This window comes from Ictidomys tridecemlineatus, chromosome 1 (genome assembly GCF_052094955.1).
Source record: "Ictidomys tridecemlineatus isolate mIctTri1 chromosome 1, mIctTri1.hap1, whole genome shotgun sequence".
NCBI classification, from domain to species: Eukaryota; Metazoa; Chordata; class Mammalia; order Rodentia; family Sciuridae; genus Ictidomys; species Ictidomys tridecemlineatus.
The window spans coordinates 222,036,382-222,053,442 of record NC_135477.1 but is presented as its reverse complement, the minus strand read 5'-3'; the positions used below and the strand labels follow the sequence as shown (position 1 = coordinate 222,053,442).

The 17,061-nt window shown below is 40.1% G+C and overlaps 1 protein-coding gene across 2 annotated transcripts in view; it reads left to right on the top strand.

Moving 5' to 3' along the window:
- Snx18 (sorting nexin 18) overlaps window positions 1–17,061 on the top strand; it is a 133,332-nt gene that overhangs the window by 107,899 nt on the left and 8,372 nt on the right. Inside the window, exon 2 of one of the 2 annotated variants that reach the window (XM_078016411.1) lies at window positions 14,715–16,560. The exons of the other annotated variant lie outside the window; for it this stretch is intronic. Coding sequence (XP_077872537.1) covers window positions 14,715–14,746 — 32 coding nt within the window. The 3' untranslated portion in view covers window positions 14,747–16,560. Of the gene's footprint in view, window positions 1–14,714; window positions 16,561–17,061 lie in introns of those variants that run through there. 2 annotated transcript variants of the gene reach the window in all.

Below are 17,061 nucleotides of genomic sequence, written 5' to 3'. Positions count from 1 at the left end.
AGCCAGTGAGCATGGCAGATGAAATGGATTTAAAGATATCCTCCCCCCTAGACACATGCAGACACAGTTCCTTCAGTCAGATGCCTCCCTTCTAATGTATTTTATTTCACGAACTTCCTCAGCAGGCTGAATCAAGATTCTGGTGGATGGGTGGGGTGGGGTGGGGTGAAAAGATATGAAGAGTCTGGCTTTGTCTTGCTCCCAAGAGGGTGGCCTTGTCCAGAACCAATAGGATTAGGAAAGAGAGGAAGCACCTAAGGCTTTTTTCTCAGGTAAGTATTTGCTTCTTTTTTTTTTTTTTTTCTTTTTTACCAGCAATTTATGCCCTGGTTTTGGAAGGTGAGGCCATTTCTGAGAACCCACTTTTTCACTCATTGCTACACACGTAAAATCTACAAATGTCATAATGAAGTGAGAGACTAAAAGCCCAGATTAAAATGAAGTGAAAAAAGATGCACTACAAATCTGAAAGATGTTCATTTTAATCCATCTCACAAATACATTCCATTTAGGAATACTAAAAATAATTGAGGCTCTTATTCATAAAATAATCATTTTTAAAATTTTTAACGTTTATCACTCTATTGCTTCAGTATGTTGGGAATTTACATTGAATTTACTTGAAAAATGTAAAATGTTTATTACAAACAGAACCGTAACTTACTGAACTTTAAGTTTTGCAATTTTAAAGTAGCCAGAAAATAATTTTATAGTGATTAATTTCTGAAATTTGTGTTCAGAGCATCTTTTTCTTCCTTCCTGGTAGACACAAACATAGTTTGTGTTTTTTAGAGTCTCAAAAAATATTCACATTGGGAAGTGAGCCAATCCCCAAAACCCAAATGCCAAATATTTTCTCTGATATAAGGAGGCTGATTCATAGTGGGGTAGGGAGAGGGAGCATGTGAGGGAATAGATGAAACTCTAGATAAGGCAGAGGGGTGGGAGGGGAAGAGATGGGGCAGGGGGTTAGAAATGATAGTGGAATGTGATGAAAATTAATATCCAAAGTAAATGTATGAAGACATTGAATGAATATACTTTGTATACAACCAGAGATAGGAAAAATTGTGCTCTATATGTATAATAAGAATTGTAATGCATTCCCGCAGTCACATATACATTAAAAAATTAATTAAAAAATATTCACATTGGTTTGGCCATTTGGTGGAAAGCATGGCCAAGATATGCTTATTGTAATCATAAGTCTTATTGTAATCATATAGTAATAGTAACATAATATCATCTTTATCCATTTTATATCCATTATCTCAGAAATTGAGGCACTGGAATATAAAATAGATTCTTTAAGCCCTTGTAGGCCAGAGAATGATTTCTTAATTTAGACAAGATGGAGGTTTGAGTACTGAGACCCTCAGCACTAAGCATGAAGGGTCCCTGCTCCAGCCTAGCTGTGCCCCTGACCCCAAGACTCTGCCATCTCCAGTCCACTTGCCACTTCCTGTCCAGCCTGGAGGATGTGCTGTTCCCTTGTCTCTTGAACCCAAAAAGGACAATGAGTTTTTCTTTAGTTTTCCCATCTTGGTCTTTAGTAGATCTCATTTTGAAAATATCAGTTCCTCTTTGTTATAAAAATGGAAAAAAATACAATTAAAATACCAGATAGGCCCCCAATTTCTGTAGTACCTGCACAGCCCCCTGTAAAATCAGTGCTTCCCATCTCCTTCCACTGGAGGCTTTGAGGAGCAGCACCGCAGTTCCCAGCACTTTTTTGGCAGGGAGGGTATCTGTGGATTGAACTCAGGGGCCCTCGACCACTGAGCCACATCCCCAGCCTTATCTTATATTTTATTTAGAGACAAGGTCTCACCAAGTCGCTTGGTGCCTTGCTTTTCCTGAGGCTGGCTTTGAACTCACTATCCTCCTGAGCTGCTGGGATTCCAGGAGTGTGCCACTGCCCCTGGCTTCCCAGCACTTTTCCTAGCATTCTATTTCCTTGATGTTTGCCTTATTTTATTTACTGCTGTGACCTTGTCATGCAGCTCCCAGTAGGTCAATCAACTGCCACATCTATTTCAGGAATGGAAAATCACTGCCATCAATGGGTGGAGGTGGGGTATGTAGTAGATGCTGTTGCTCAGCGCTAGAACTCCTTCCAGGCAAGGCAGGCACTCATATCCCCAGCTATTGGAAGTTTTGCTGGCCAGAAATTCTGGGATGGGTCCCCTGGGAATAGTCCTTGGCCAAACAGAGCTGCCTTGCCCCAAGGTCACACCATTCCCTAGGGCATCCCGTATCCAATGGCTCTTGGATACGCAATGAGGCAGGGGTAGAAAGGTCTAGGCCCTTGCTCCTTTAGGGTCAACCTCAGCTCCAAGGCTCCTCATGGGATCCACTGAGGTCTACTGAGGTTCCCTACAACATACAGGTTCAGATTCTCCCCTTGCTCTGCCCTGCTTCCCTCAGCTCCTTACAGATGTGTTTCCAAGGCCACTCCCCAGCAAGCTTCCTGAGCGTGATCTCAAGCTTTTGGAATCTGTCTCCCAGGAACTAACTGATCTAGGGCAGACAGGACTGACTTCATGGGCTTACCCACTGTGCATGGAGAGCCTCGCACATGTCCTCCTGAAATTCTTACAATTTATGAACTCTCACTCCCATCTTTTCATCTTATATTGGCCCTATAATTGTGTCTCCAGTCCTGCTGTCAGTGCTCAAGGGGAAACCTGTCAGGTATATCATGTGCAGGATCTCAGGTATCCCCAGTCCAACAGAAATGAATGCTCTGATCTAGTGGCTGTTTACCAGGGAGGTGGGTTGGGGCAAGAGGGGTCAGAGCACTAAATGCTTTTCATCCCTGATTGAATGGGGCAAATACCAGCTTAAAGCAAGATGTAACTCAGCTTTTCAGTCCTCTTGGACTTCTCACTTATTCTGGTCTAAGAAATGCCAGGCTGTAGCCTTGCTAAGCCTCTGAAGCTTTTTAGACAGCTCAGTCAGGGGCATGCTCTCCTCCCCCATCCTTTTCCCCTGAAGGCACATTCAGATGTGAGCCTGAAATGGGATGGGAGCTTTTAAGCCTACTCATTCCACATTTTCACTTTCAAAATATAATAATACTTGCCTGCCAAATAATTAGGCACATGACATTTTGATGAGATCTTCTTGGTGTACAAAAAGTGAAATAATAAAACTTTTGGTGGAAAAAACATCTGGGTAATATGCATAACAGAAGCATCATCTCATTTCTTCCATTTTTTTAATGACCAAGAAAGCATATTCATTGTCCATATCTGAGCCATACCCAATCTCTATACCTTTCCCTATCCTACTGTTTTTGCTCCAAACCTCCTTCCCAACCACAATTTCTAAGCTTAGAGTTGCATCAGAACTAAGTAAAGAAAAAAAAAAAGAAGAAGAAAGAAAAGAAGTGCTGATTACTACTAAGTGGAATGTCTACTTCCACAGGCAATGCACCAAATTAATTAATTAATTATTGTATTTTTGTGGTGCTGTGATCCAATCCAGGGTCTCACTCATACTAGGCAAACACCCTATCACTGAGCTAAATCCCCAGCTGGCACCCAATTTTATAATTGCCATCAGGTATGTAATGCCTCGGACAATACCTGGCACAGATACTAAACACTTCCCATGTACTAACCTACTAAATCCTCACAACATATTGCAGCACAGAGAAAGGTTAGGTGAATTGCTTAACACTACTTCACAATGTTAAGTGAATGGGGCTAGGATTCCAACCAGGCTGCCTCTAATCTCTAGGCCATCTGAACATGCGTCCTCCAATTTAATGGTGAGGACTTCACTGAATAAATTATTTTTTATATTAAATATGAAATTTAATATAAGTTAATAAAAGGCTTGATCAAGCTACTCACTGACAAGTACAAGTGGAATTCAGCAAGAGAGCAATTGTGTGGTATTGATTAATGAACACGTGTCCAATCTATAAAAGAACAAGAATATGAGCTGGACATGTAAAGGGAAGAACCATCATAGGAAGTGCTTACATGTATAAGAATTGAGAGGAGAATTCTGAGACTTCTCAGCCTGAAAAGGGATACAAAGGAAAAAGCACTTTCAAATATCTGACAGTGGCCTCTAATAATTTTCTTATGAATTAACCATGAATGAAATTTTATCTATCAATATTTTGCCCATTTTAAATAAGTCTTGTTATTAGAATTTGTTGGAAACTAATGTCCCTTAGGATCAGAATAGTGAATTTTCAGATGTTTTATTAGTAAATTTTATTAAAAGAAACATCCTAACAAATAGATTTTGCTGGTTGATATCAATAATAGGTGGCCTAATATTGGCAGCCTACCCCACTGTTATTGGTGTTAACCATTCCACCATTATTGGTAGCAGGAACAGGGTGTGGACAAGGAGAGATGAAAATACAAGAAAAATCATACATACTATGTAACAGGTCTCAACAGAAATGACAAAGAGGCACACAAAATGGAGTAAAGGTCAAGGTAGAGTTGTTGACATTCCCTAGTAGCTTTTTAAAGAAGTAAAGTTGGGTCAAAACAGTCCTTTGGAAACGTCCTATAATCTACACAATCATGTGGGGTCCTGTGTGAATTGCTTCATGTGCTGCCCTGCCCTCTGGAGGGTCTCCAAATTCTGCAGGACCTTCCTTTGTCTGGGGAAGTGCAAGCCCAAATCAGAGGAGGGAAGCTTGTCCCCGTGGATCCACTGCTTTCCCATTCACTCAGCAGGAACCCCTGGGCAGCTCTTCTGCTTCCACAGAGCTCACTCAGTTTCCAAGTGGATAGATTGGAGAGATCAAGTATGTTTTCTCCTGTTTCAAAATCTCCATACAAACTGGTTTTATGATTCTTGCACCTAATACATTGTCCTTCTGTCAGCAAGACTGTGGGTTCCTTTACTCCTCTTAGAATTCAGTACCCATTGACATTCCAGCTCTACATGAAGCTTTTTTCAAGAATGGCTCCTGGTTAGATTATATGTTTTTTTGTTTTTTTTTTTTTTTGTTTTTTTTTTTTTTTTCTTGTCAAGGAAGTTTTTTTTTTTTTCTCTTTTTTTTTTTTTTTTTTAGATTATATGTTGACTTTCATGACTTAAAAATATCCTGCCAGTGTGTATTTTTTACACTTTCAAATACAGTCAGTGGTACCTTCTGAAGAATTTATGGTCATTGCAAGAACAGGATCATTATTTTTTTTCTTGGCCCATTGATATATGAAGGAAAAAAAAAAAAGACCTGTTCTTGGAGTCATATGACTTGAATTTGTGGGATTTTTCTGTTAAATGTAAGAAATAAAAAAAAAAAAAGAAATAGAAAGTTCAATGGTCCATTTTCAGAATATAGTATTTAGCCTTAATTAGGATGTAAGCTCTGATTGTAGCCATTTAATTGTATCCTTCCCTTTGTCTGCCCCAATTTTAAAATTAGCTAATCACATACATGGGGTCCTCCAATCAGAGCAAGGCGGAGGGAGCACTTTTAAAGATAAAATGCAGACAGGCTGCCCACCCAGGTGCGCTTGCTAGCCAGGCTCAGAAGCATGCCTTCTGGCAGAAGTAATGTTTGCCTTGCTCATCACTTCTGAGCACGTTTGATTTCTTGTGTCCCCTTGGTATTTCCAACATAGAGAACCACTTCAGAACCTTCAACTTTGCATCTATAAATAGGTGAAATACTCTAGAGGCACTTGGGCCAGGTGAAGAGTAGCATATGAAATTTAAAAAAGGTACAGTGAAGAACTTTTCTTTCAGGAGAGTATCTGTGTCTAAAGGTGTGCTGATGGGGAAACACGAATGAATGATGAGCACTGGCAGCTAATATTTATTGCACGCTTACCAATGTTTTACAAATATCATTTCATTTTAGCCTTGTAATAATCTTCCAAAATGGTTACCGTTGTTATCCATCCTTATAAATAAGGAAAACAGAAGAGTAGAAAGAGTTGTCTCTTAAGGTCACCATAGAGGAAATATCAAATTCTAACCCTCCCTTTGAGGCCTGACTTCATTTCTGAGATAGACCATCCTTGGAAAGCCTGAGGTCAGATCCCCCAGGACTGGCTGCCAGAGCAGTGAATTCTTCTCAGACACAAGACCTTGTTTAAATAAATTTTTAAAGAATATCTTTTAACCTTTTATTTATTCCATATATCTCATTTTAGGCAGTTTTTATCTCAATAGATGTGAACATAATTGTGGAGAAAAATCATGTCTAAATTTTTAAAAACCTAATTAGAAATAAAATTTTAAGAGCCCTTCCATGAATTTCCTAACTTAGATTTTGGGAGGCTAATGGTAAAAATTTGCTGTCAAATGGTAGGTTGATCACCAGACACTTTCTTTTTCCCTCCCTCCCTCTCTCCCTCTCTTCCTTCCTCCCTTCCTCCTTCCTTCCTTCCTTCCTTCCTTCCTTCCTTCCTTCCTTCCTTCCTTCCTTCCTTCCTTCCTTCCTTCCTTCCTTCCTTCCCCAGTACTGGCAATTGAACCCAAGGATACTCTACCACTGCTAGACACTCAGCCCTTTTTAATAGTTTTATTTTGAGACAGGGTCTCAAATATCCTTCCTGCCTCAGCCTCCATTACTGAGATTACAGGTATGTGCACCATGGCTGGCCACCAAACCTTTCTTAACCCAGGAAATCTGAGCTTAAAACCAGGAATCTGGGCTGGTGTTGTGGCACATGCTTGTAATTTATTTGGGAGACTGAAGCAGGAAGATCACAAGATCTAGGCCAGCCTAGGCAATTTAGCAAAACCCTGTCTCAAATACAAAATAAGAAGGGCTGAGGACAAGGCTCAGTGGTAAAGTGCTTCCCTAGCATGTGTAATGCCTTGATTTCAATTACTAGGAGAGCAAGGGAAAAAAAATAACAAGAAATCTTGAAAGATGAATATTTTAAAACTCCAGAATTTTTGCAGGACTATCATGTTTAAAAAAAAAAAATTCAAGCTGGGTGCAGTAGCACATGCCTATAATCCCAAAGGCTCAGAGGGATGAGGCAGGAGGGTCCAAGTTCAAAGCCAGACTCAGCAATTTTGCAAGGTCCTAGAACTTAGTGAGACCCTATCTCAAAATAAAAAATAAAAAAATTGAGGATGTGGCTCAGTGATTAAGTGCTCCTGGTTTCAATCCCTGGTACAAAACAAAACAAAATTAAAAAAAAAAACTTTTGAAAAATCAATTAGAATCAAATCTATCTATCTTTATAGTTTATATGAAATGACTGACTGTAATTTGTGGCTGAACAACATATCACCATAACTGGCATATCATAGATATTTATCAATTACATTTGAAATGAACAGATGATGAATGAACTTGGCAATGTGCATGCCAGTTCTACCACTTGCCAAATAATATCTAACATTTATTATGTACAAGGTGTAGTTTAAATACATGGCATACCTTCACTCTTTTAAACTCTAAACAACTGTAGGAAGTAAGTATGACTCTTGATCATTATTTTGCACATGAGAATAAGACCAGAGATATTTAGTAACTTACTGAAGAATCAAACTGAGGCCCAGGGGCTGTGCTGGAAGCCACAGGGGTAAGGCCTCTCTCCAAGAAACAAAGCTCACTGGTCCCAAACAAGCTGTGCTGCGTTGTTCCTGGAAGATAAGTGGTGTGCAGGGTTCCTGGAGGGGACTCTTGGAGCCTAGTGGTGAGACTGTCCGATATTATACAAGAGTAATATATCTTGGGAAATATAGATTATTATATTTGTATATTATATATGTCCATATATATGTGTGTGTATGTGTGTGTGTGTTTGTATATACATACACATATTATATTCCCCAAATTCAGTGATTATAAAGGAGACCAGTAGCTTTAAAAAATATGAAAAGCAGAATTTTGTTGTTCTTGCTGTTCTGAATTTAGTTATGCCTGGAGCACGTTAATAAAGAAGGCTTTTCTCACTGAAGTGGTTGGGGGGCAGGGTTGGAGTCATTCTGCAAGGAGTGGTAGAGAGGAGGTTACAGGGATGGGGGTGTCTTCCTATAATTCCAGGTACCCACAGAGCATAGCATCTTAATGCTATAATATGCTCCTGGGTTTTGAGGGTGCACTGTGGAAGTTTTCACAGATCTTATTTAACTTTCATTTTCTACAGTGCAACAAAGACTTTTATCCCTTGAGAAGAATTATACTGCAGGTGACAGGGAAACTGCAGTCATGCTGATGAAGATGCTTCGCTATCCTTCCTCTCCCTGCACACGCCTTGGCCCTGTGCCCTTTGTAAATTCATGGATTCTGGGATTGTGTATGCATGTGTAGCTCAGGGAGCACTGTCTAACCTCTCCCACCAAGAGCAGCCATGTCCCAATTTACTACCAAGTTAAATATTCTTTTATATGGTTACTTCCAAAATGATGGGTGACCACTTACTTTACATTTACTTAACTAAAGAGGTCACTCAAGGACTTCTTGCAATCAAGGAAGTGAGTTTATGATAGAAGGTTGGCTATGTCTCTGTGGTGGGTCAAAAATGGAGGATGAGGATGAGCCATATGTTGCTGGGGATGCTACGTGGCAGAAGCACAGCTGCTAATTCACTAAATATTAAGAACTATGAAAGGTCTGAGATTTTGCCCTTTCTGCTGGATATCAAGTTAGCTGGCATAGTCTCATGAATGCTGACCAAATTAAGCTCCTGGGTCAGAAAAAGTGAGTTTACTCCCTCCAATATAACAGTCAGCTTGAGAATTATGTCCCTATTGATACCCTTTGAATCCCAGGTCTCATGAGGTAACATAAAGGCCCAAGTGGACTCTGTGCATGCAGTGGGTTTGCAACACAGCTGAGGGACACCAAGGTTAGAGAACTCAAATTTTTATAATGATCTGCCAGCAAATCTGCCAACCTTTGCCACAAATAGAGATATCTCATCAGAATAGTCTATTAACAGATTTACCCTTTGCTCTGGGGGGGAGATACTTATCTTTATCTTCTAAGGCCATTTTCCATCTTTGAAAAGACAATCCAGAACAAAGTGAGAAGTGCTGTTTTTCACAAAATGTGCAGAAATATGAGGGAATCATGGAGAATCATTTCCTAAAGCCAAGAACCTCAGGGCTTTCACTAGGTAGAAGCTAGACCTAGAGATCCTTAAGACAACATGAGTCTGGGCTAAATCCTGCAGAATGCCCATACAATGGGGGTCACTAAATAGAGTTGTGCATGTTTTTCCTACACAAAGGCAACTAGCTGAGGGGGCATATGAAAGCTGAAATGCAACTGGAGTTCTGTTCACCAGTCCCTGGTGTGGCAATGCAGCTGCCCAGGGAACGGGACATGTTCTTACAATTGTTCGACTTGAACAAGGAGCCTTTTGGTACCTCTCACAGAGATACTCTAAGTGCCAGCAGTGTCCTGCCTGAGGTCCTCAAGAACTTCATCCAGAGGAGAGACTGTTAAAATAAGCCAATAAGGGCAGCCCTGAAATAGGAACTGGACACATGCCAGGAGAGTCATGGAGAGAAAGGAGAAATCAGAGAATGTAAGTTCTCTGAGGGAAAAAACTCACCCTTTGTCTTTAGATGCCTGTTCTATCTCCCTAGAGTCTACCCCAGGGTCTGGAGAATCAAGTGGGGAAGGAGAACAGGATCAGAGGCAGCTACTGCTTCATTTTTTGGTGTTAGAGCAGGAATTTATGGATAGGGACCAAACACGGTTTCAAGATGGAAGAAACTAGGGAGCAGGCAAGAAAACCTTTTTTTTTAATGAACTTTTTGCTTTCTTCTCTGTTGTAGACAATTGAGGATGTTGATGTTCATTCAACAGGCTGGTCGTGTATGCATGTATTTGTATCTGAGCCTTGAAACTATCTGAGAACTAACTATTTGTATCATTCATCCTTCTCCTGGGACCCCTGTCAAGGGTCTTCATAGAATAGAATGAAGGGTACTTGCCCCAATCACTGCACCCTCTGCATGGCTCTGATGAGCCTTCTCATAAGACCCTATGGAATGTTTTAAAATAAAATATCTGCCTCAAGTTTCTGATAAATAGAAGTAAACTTTTATTCTTGTTTTAAAAATCACCGTAGTCTTTGGAAATTGATGTTTTATTTAATGATGTTTAAACTCACTCTGGGGAATGACTGAGATTTGCAGTGATTCCAGGTATTTAGAATTTGTTTTATTATTTGCTGAGAGAAAAATAATAAAGAACAGCAGCTATATAGCATGCTAAGATTTAGCAATGAGTTTGCAGAATCCCTCAGCTGTCTATAAGTGCTTTCTAATCCCAGAGTCTTTATTCTACTGCTAAAGCTGGTGTGGTGACTTAACTGAGAAACTGGAAATAATTTAATTAGCATTTCTACCAAATGATAACAAAGATTAAGTTTTAGAAGTTCGGGCATTTATTATTATTATTATTAGTAGTTGTTCAAAACATTATGTAGCTCTTGACATATCATATTTCATACATTTGATTCAAGTGGGTTATGAACGCCCATTTTTTCCCCGTATACAGATTGTGCGGGCATTTCTAAAAAGTATTTTATTTTAGTTGTAGATGAACAGCATGCCTTTAATTAATTAATTAGTTAATTTATTTATTTATTTATTTATTTATGTGGTGCTGAGGATCGAACCCAGATCAGTGCCTCACACATTCAATCGCAGGCAAGCACTCAACCACTGAGCCACAATCCCAATCCAAAGTGCAGGCATTGTTGACTCTTTCATTTGCTTTTGTATTCTAAGCATTGGAAATATAGCACTTTTGCAAATATCTAGTTTATGGATGAATGAACATTTTCAACTCCTTTATGAAACTCGGTCCTTGAGGACAACACATATCGACCTCCTTTCAATTTTCAAATTCTTAAGCTTTTTGATTCTCATATATGGGTACCATTGCCAGGGTCCACATTCTTTGAAATGAATCATACAAAAGAGCTCTAGATCCAATTTAATAGACAAAGCCTAAAATAAATTTTTACAAATATTATTGCCCTGTTGTTATAGAACAGAGAGTCCCAACATGTTCAAATATGAGAATTTCTTTTTAAAATTCAAATTACGTAGAATTTCACAAAATGGTTATTATATTTTTAGTATTTGGTGATTCCTTTTTGCCATGTATGTTTTCTTAATTAAAAATTCAGTCACATACTAAAACAAATTTACATTTTATTAATCAGAACTTCATCGGTAGGATGTGAAATATAGTAACAAATATATGTGAAAAGTCCTTACTCCATTTACAGCAATGCATAGATTTATGGATTACTTTTGTCCCCCACCAAAGTCTTATGGTTAAATTCATATAAATAGATCATATTTCCTTTTTAAGGCTTTTTAGGCTAATTTACATAAATTATTTTCAAGGAATGAAGTCCTAGTAGTGATTGTTGAATATGTCTATATATTGGCAGTTTTAATCAGCTTTCTTGCTGATGTGACTAAAGGGCCTGACCAGAACAACTGTAGAGAAGGAACGGTTATTTGAGGGCTCACGGTTCCAGAGTTCTTAGTCCATAGAAGGCCAGCTCTATTCCTTGGGGCTCAAGGTGAGACAGAACATCATGGAGGAAGAGTGTGGCAGAGGGAAGCAGCTCACATGATGATCAAGAATCAGAGAGAAAGACTCCACTCTCTAAATACAAAATATATACTCCATAGCCACACCCCAATTCCCACCTCCTCTAGCCACAGCTTACCACTCCAGTTACCATTCAGTTAATCACTATCAGGGGATTAATTCACTGATTGGGTTAAGATTCTTTCAATCCAATAATTTCTCCTCTGAACCTTCTTGCATTGTCTCACACATGAGCTTTTGGGAAATACCTCACATCCAAATTATAACAAGTGACCATCCACAAATTGTTTTTATTTCAAACAGAAATGTTAGAGGAGGAAATTCCTTGAGATGAGGGCAGAAGGGAAGGAACACATATATTTGGCTTCTTCTTGCCCCATCTTCCATCTCGTGACTCGGGGTACTGGGAGAGTGCCCTAGAGAGCAACCGCCTCTTTTTTCTCATTGCCTGAGTGCAGACAGGTGCCATCACTTAACAATCCTCCCTTTCAGGAATCCATATTGCATCTCAGCCTCTGCTTGCTCCCTGGAGGACTGGGCAAATATCCAGAAAAAGAATGTGATTGCTCAGGCTGAGATCAATGGGCTGGGATTGTTTCTTCACCTTGGGTGACTCCATTGCTACTCAAGGAGTGAACTGATTGGCACAGAGCGGGGGAAACAGCACGTCCCTTTTGGATGCATTCCCTTATTTATAAGCCATAACCTCAGGGACAAGAAGTTGGAGGCAGTGCCAGCATCCTTGAGCCACAATCTCAACTGATGTCAAAGTAACATTATTTCCCTGGCATCTGAAAACCCAAGGATGAAAATAAAGCCTGAACCAAACTAAGCATTGAACTTTAATGTCATTAAAAGAGGGAGCAACGAGCTATGAGGAGCGGGTTCCCCCTGTCTTTCCTCAAGTTTTGGAGCCAAGAGTGATGATGGCTTCAGTCAAGAAGAGAAGTTAGGGACTCTGTGAGATAGAACTTGCTGCAAAAAGGTGGCTGACCTTTCTTATGACCATAGCAGGGTAGCAGTTTTCTCTTTGGGAAGGGGCAAATGTCAGAGGTTGAAGCCAAGAGTAGTTAACAGGGGGATCCACAATAATCTCATTTGACTCAGCACAGATTACTACTGTTTATCTGGCATTTCTTTCTCCCCTTCTTCCTTACCAAGTGAACCTCGATTTTGTGTATTCAGCAGTGTACTCCAACTAGAAAACCACATTTTCAAACCTTCCTTTATATAGCTGACGACATTTTGACTAATGAGATGTAAGTGGAAGTTATTAGGTAGACTCCACATGAAAGCTCCTTTAAGAGAGGCTGACCCAGCCATTTGTCCATGATGCTTTCTCTTCTGCTGGCCACAATATAAATATGATGGCAGTCAATGCCCTGGGATAGGAGAGGATCTTGAGGTTGTAAACCATACCCAAGATAGTGAAGCAGAAAGATAGAAGAACCTGGGCCCCTGGGCCCCTGATGGCATGGCAGAACTCCTATATTAGCCCTGGATGGCTAATCCTTAACTTAGGTCTCAAAATTCAATTTCACCCATTTAAACCACTCTTTGCAGACCAAAAGCCCACCTGGGAGCTTGCTAGAAGGACAGATTCTCAGGCACCTCTTCAGACCAGCTGAATGAAAATCTGCATTTTTCACAAGATCCCCAGGTGATTTGCATGAACATTTGTGTTTAAGAAGGACTGAGTTAGTTTCTCTGTTTATAAAATTGCTAACTGAGCCCAGCACCATGGTGTACACCTGTAATCCCAATGTCTTAGGAGACTGAGGCAGGAGGAACGCAAGTTCAAAGCCAGTCTCAGCAACTTAGCAAGGCCCTAAGCAACTTAGAACTTTTCTAAAAAAAAAAAAAAAAAAGATGGGTTAGTGAGGACTTGGTTGTTGAGAGACCTTGGGTTCAATCCCTGGTACCAAAAAAAAAAAAAAAAAAAAAAATTTTGACTGATATATCCTGAGGAATACTGCCTTCTATTTACTACTATAAAACAGGATAAGAAGTATATAATCATAAGGCAAAGCAACAAAAGTGACTGGAGTTCTTTAGAATCAAAGAAAGAAAGCATTAATGTATATTATTAATTCATGCTCTAGCTCTATACTTGGTATCAAGGAAGTAGACATTCTTGCTCTACAGTTCAAAGTTTAAGGAAGGAGACATGTACATATTATATATTTTATTATATTGCATGTTTTTATGCAATGAGAGAGATATGCCCAAGTATTTTTGAAAAAAAAAAAAAAACTTACACATTTTGGTGAGATTAGGGGTCTAACCTTCCCTCTTGGTCTAGGGGTCAGGTTAAAGAAAACTTCTTGGAAGAGATGTCACCTGAGTAACTGTGGACTCTAGTTTCTTCTCCCAGCTTCAGGGATACAGAGGCCATCCCCTGTGGGTTTGTGTTAGCTTACTAGTCTCCCCAGTTGAAGGTTAAGTTCTAAGAGTTGGTACTTAACAAAACACAGGTGACAGAATTAATGCCATCTTTAGTTTCCTGGTTCATGATGTGGGGTCCTGGGCTCCATTGTGCAGGTAAGGAAGTGCAGACACTCAAGAGTGAATTCCCAAGGACTCAGCGGGTAAACCATAGGTGGATTTAGAGTTCATTGATCACAAATATCCTCTCCTTTATTTTGACAACCCGAGTCCTGAATTCTAACATTGGTTAGCTACTAATTCTCTTCATCTCTCTTCTCCAAGCAATCTGCAATTAGAAATCTTTTTGACAGTTATTTAGAATAAATAAAATATTTCTTTCTCTTTAGATTTCTGTTTGATATTCTTCAGCTCATTATATTATTAAAAATGAAGTCACATTTTTGAATGTTTGTGGTTTGGCTGGCTGACTGGGAAACTGCTCTTTGGCATTCATTAATGCTTTTTTTCTTTCCATTTAAAGCACATTTACTGGATTTGGTACTTGAAGAAAGAAAATGCCAAATTAAGAAATGGGAGAGAGAATAAGTGCCCTGTGTTTGTTGAAACCTCAGGAAGAACTTTTTCTTCTAATTTTTATGAATCTGATAGTGTGGGGAATAGGAACATTATTTAAAAAAAAAATCCAAATTTTTATTTCTCCTTCATAGAGATATGGCAAAAAAAAAAAATTCTTGATGCTTTTCTGAAATGTTGTTCTAAGGTTTGATTTTTTTTTTCTTCCTTAAAATAGACCAAAATACCCCTGTTGGTGAAAACCACTGATGGAAGTGAAACAGACAAAGTCTCTGCCTCATGGTCTGATCTGTCAGTTCTTCTAGTGCCTGGTGCTCAGATCACTGCTTCCCACGGCTCTAAGTTAACTGCAGTGGAGGGAAGACAAGGAAAGCCTTGGAGTCTTTGTATATTCTCCTCTCTTCTGAATAACTCACAAGTTAGCAAGCACTCAACCAGCACTAACTAGAGGATATTGCCAAGCACAGCAGACTACATGGAAATCAAAAGGGCCTCCCTCATATTGAGATCCCAGCAGAAAACAGTAAAAGCGGTCCCCAGCCCTTGATTGCCTGCCACCCAAGTTATTGCGCCAAGATATGTGTTTCAACAGATCTAGGATGCTGCCACATTTTCATGTGTTTAACACCAGGTTTTCTATCACAGTCCTCTCAACCCAGAATGTGTTATTTGGCTCTCACAAACGCAAGAGGAAGTGCCCTTCCCTGAACAGAAATCCAAACACAGGGGAAACCACAACTTGTTTTCAACAGGCCTCCTGTTGTGAGGCCTCCCAAATGTGCTGCTGCAAGTGAGCAGGAACTGCTGTAAATGGCCTGTGCCTCTTCCTGAGGATGACTTTAACAAGGGTCTCAAGAGCAATTAGTCATGGACTGGAGATTTACCAGTTTGGCTCACTGAGCCAGATCACACTTTGTCAGATGTGAAATTTGGGTGTTCTCACACGTGGCTTGTTTGTCAACCGTGCCTTAGATAAATACATTCATAATATTTCAAATGTAGTGTTCTGAACAGTGCATCCCTTTATGCCTTTGTTTATTCAATAATCATTTATTAAGTGCCATTATGTGCCAGGTACTATGCCAAGTGAAACAGTTCTAAGGGAGTCATGAGGCAGTGTTGCCCTCAGTGGTCTATGAATTCAGATCTGCAACTCCTCTTCCTCCACTAAACTGTAAGTTTCAGTGGCCGCCCCTGCTAATGAGGCACAGCTGAGAGGCAGAGAAGGCAGTGGTAGATCCCTTCTGGGGAGGAGTTTGGTAACTAGCATAAAGAAGGCTTTTTTGCTAATAAAGGACCTTCATCATTTGGGCTATGCATCCCTATGTCAGAGCACTCGCCTCCATAAGAGGGGAGTAAAGTGTTGGACCCTCATTCCAGCTTCCTAGTCAGTGTGGTTTGCTTTAAGGAGTGATGCTTGGACTTAGTCTTGAAAAATATGGGGGTGTGCACCTAGAGGACAGAACATTCTAGGACAAGGGGGCTGAAAAGCCAGGGCAGAGCTATGACACAGCCTGGCACATTCTGGGAACTAGAAGCAATTGAACTTAGTGGAGGAAGAGGGCATGAAATGAAGGAGAGGTAGGCAGAAACCTGCCTGTAAATGACTGTATTTCACACTGAGAAGGAAACTCTTTGTCCTGAAGGGTCTGGGGCAATACTGAAGGAGTTCCCAGAAAATGAGCAAAGTGGTCACATGAGCAAGATGGTCATATTATTCATTATTGTGACTTGAATGTTTGTGTTCATCCAAAATTCATGTGCAGGAACTTACACCACTGAGGTAATGGTATTAAGAGGTGGGGTTCTTAGGATGTGGCTGGGCCATGAGGGCTCTGCCTTCTTGAGCCAGATTAATGCCTCTATAAAAGAGCCTTCAGAGAGCTGCCCTCTGCTTTCACTCTGCTGGAATGTGAGGATACAGCATTTTTACTCTCCAGAGGACACAACAACAAGGTGCCCTCTTAAGAAGATTGCAGAGCTCACCAGACACTGAATCTCCTGATGTCTTCACTTTGGATTTCTAACCTTATAGAACCAAATACATTCTTATTACTTATGAATTACCTAGTCTTATGTATTTTGTGACACTGCATAAACATACTGAGATACGCATTTTCATGGCAGCATCCAAGTGGACTGCAGGGGTTAAAAACAGGGGTAGGTTAAATAGGAGACCATTAGAATAGTTCAGGTGTTAGAAAATGAAGGTCTGAAGCTTCAATTGGCAATGGAAGCATAGAGGTGAGAATAGATTTGAACGAGGTAAAGCGGGTAGAATCTGCATAACTGGAAGACTGATTGGTTTCTAGAAGATTAAGGAGGTGTCCAAGATAATGACTCCCAGCTTTTCTGGAAGCCTGGATGGATGTTGGTGCCTTTCACTTAGAAGGGGTGTTGGAGGAAGAGTTGCTCAATGGTGTACTCTTAGAAAATGATGGTAAAAGGATGCTAGGTGCTCACTCACTAATGGCTACCATCTGTTTTTGACACTGTTCCAGTAGCAGGAGGGGTGTGGCAAGCCAAGTGCATAGTAGCTTATCAGTCACAGCTTCATGTCATTG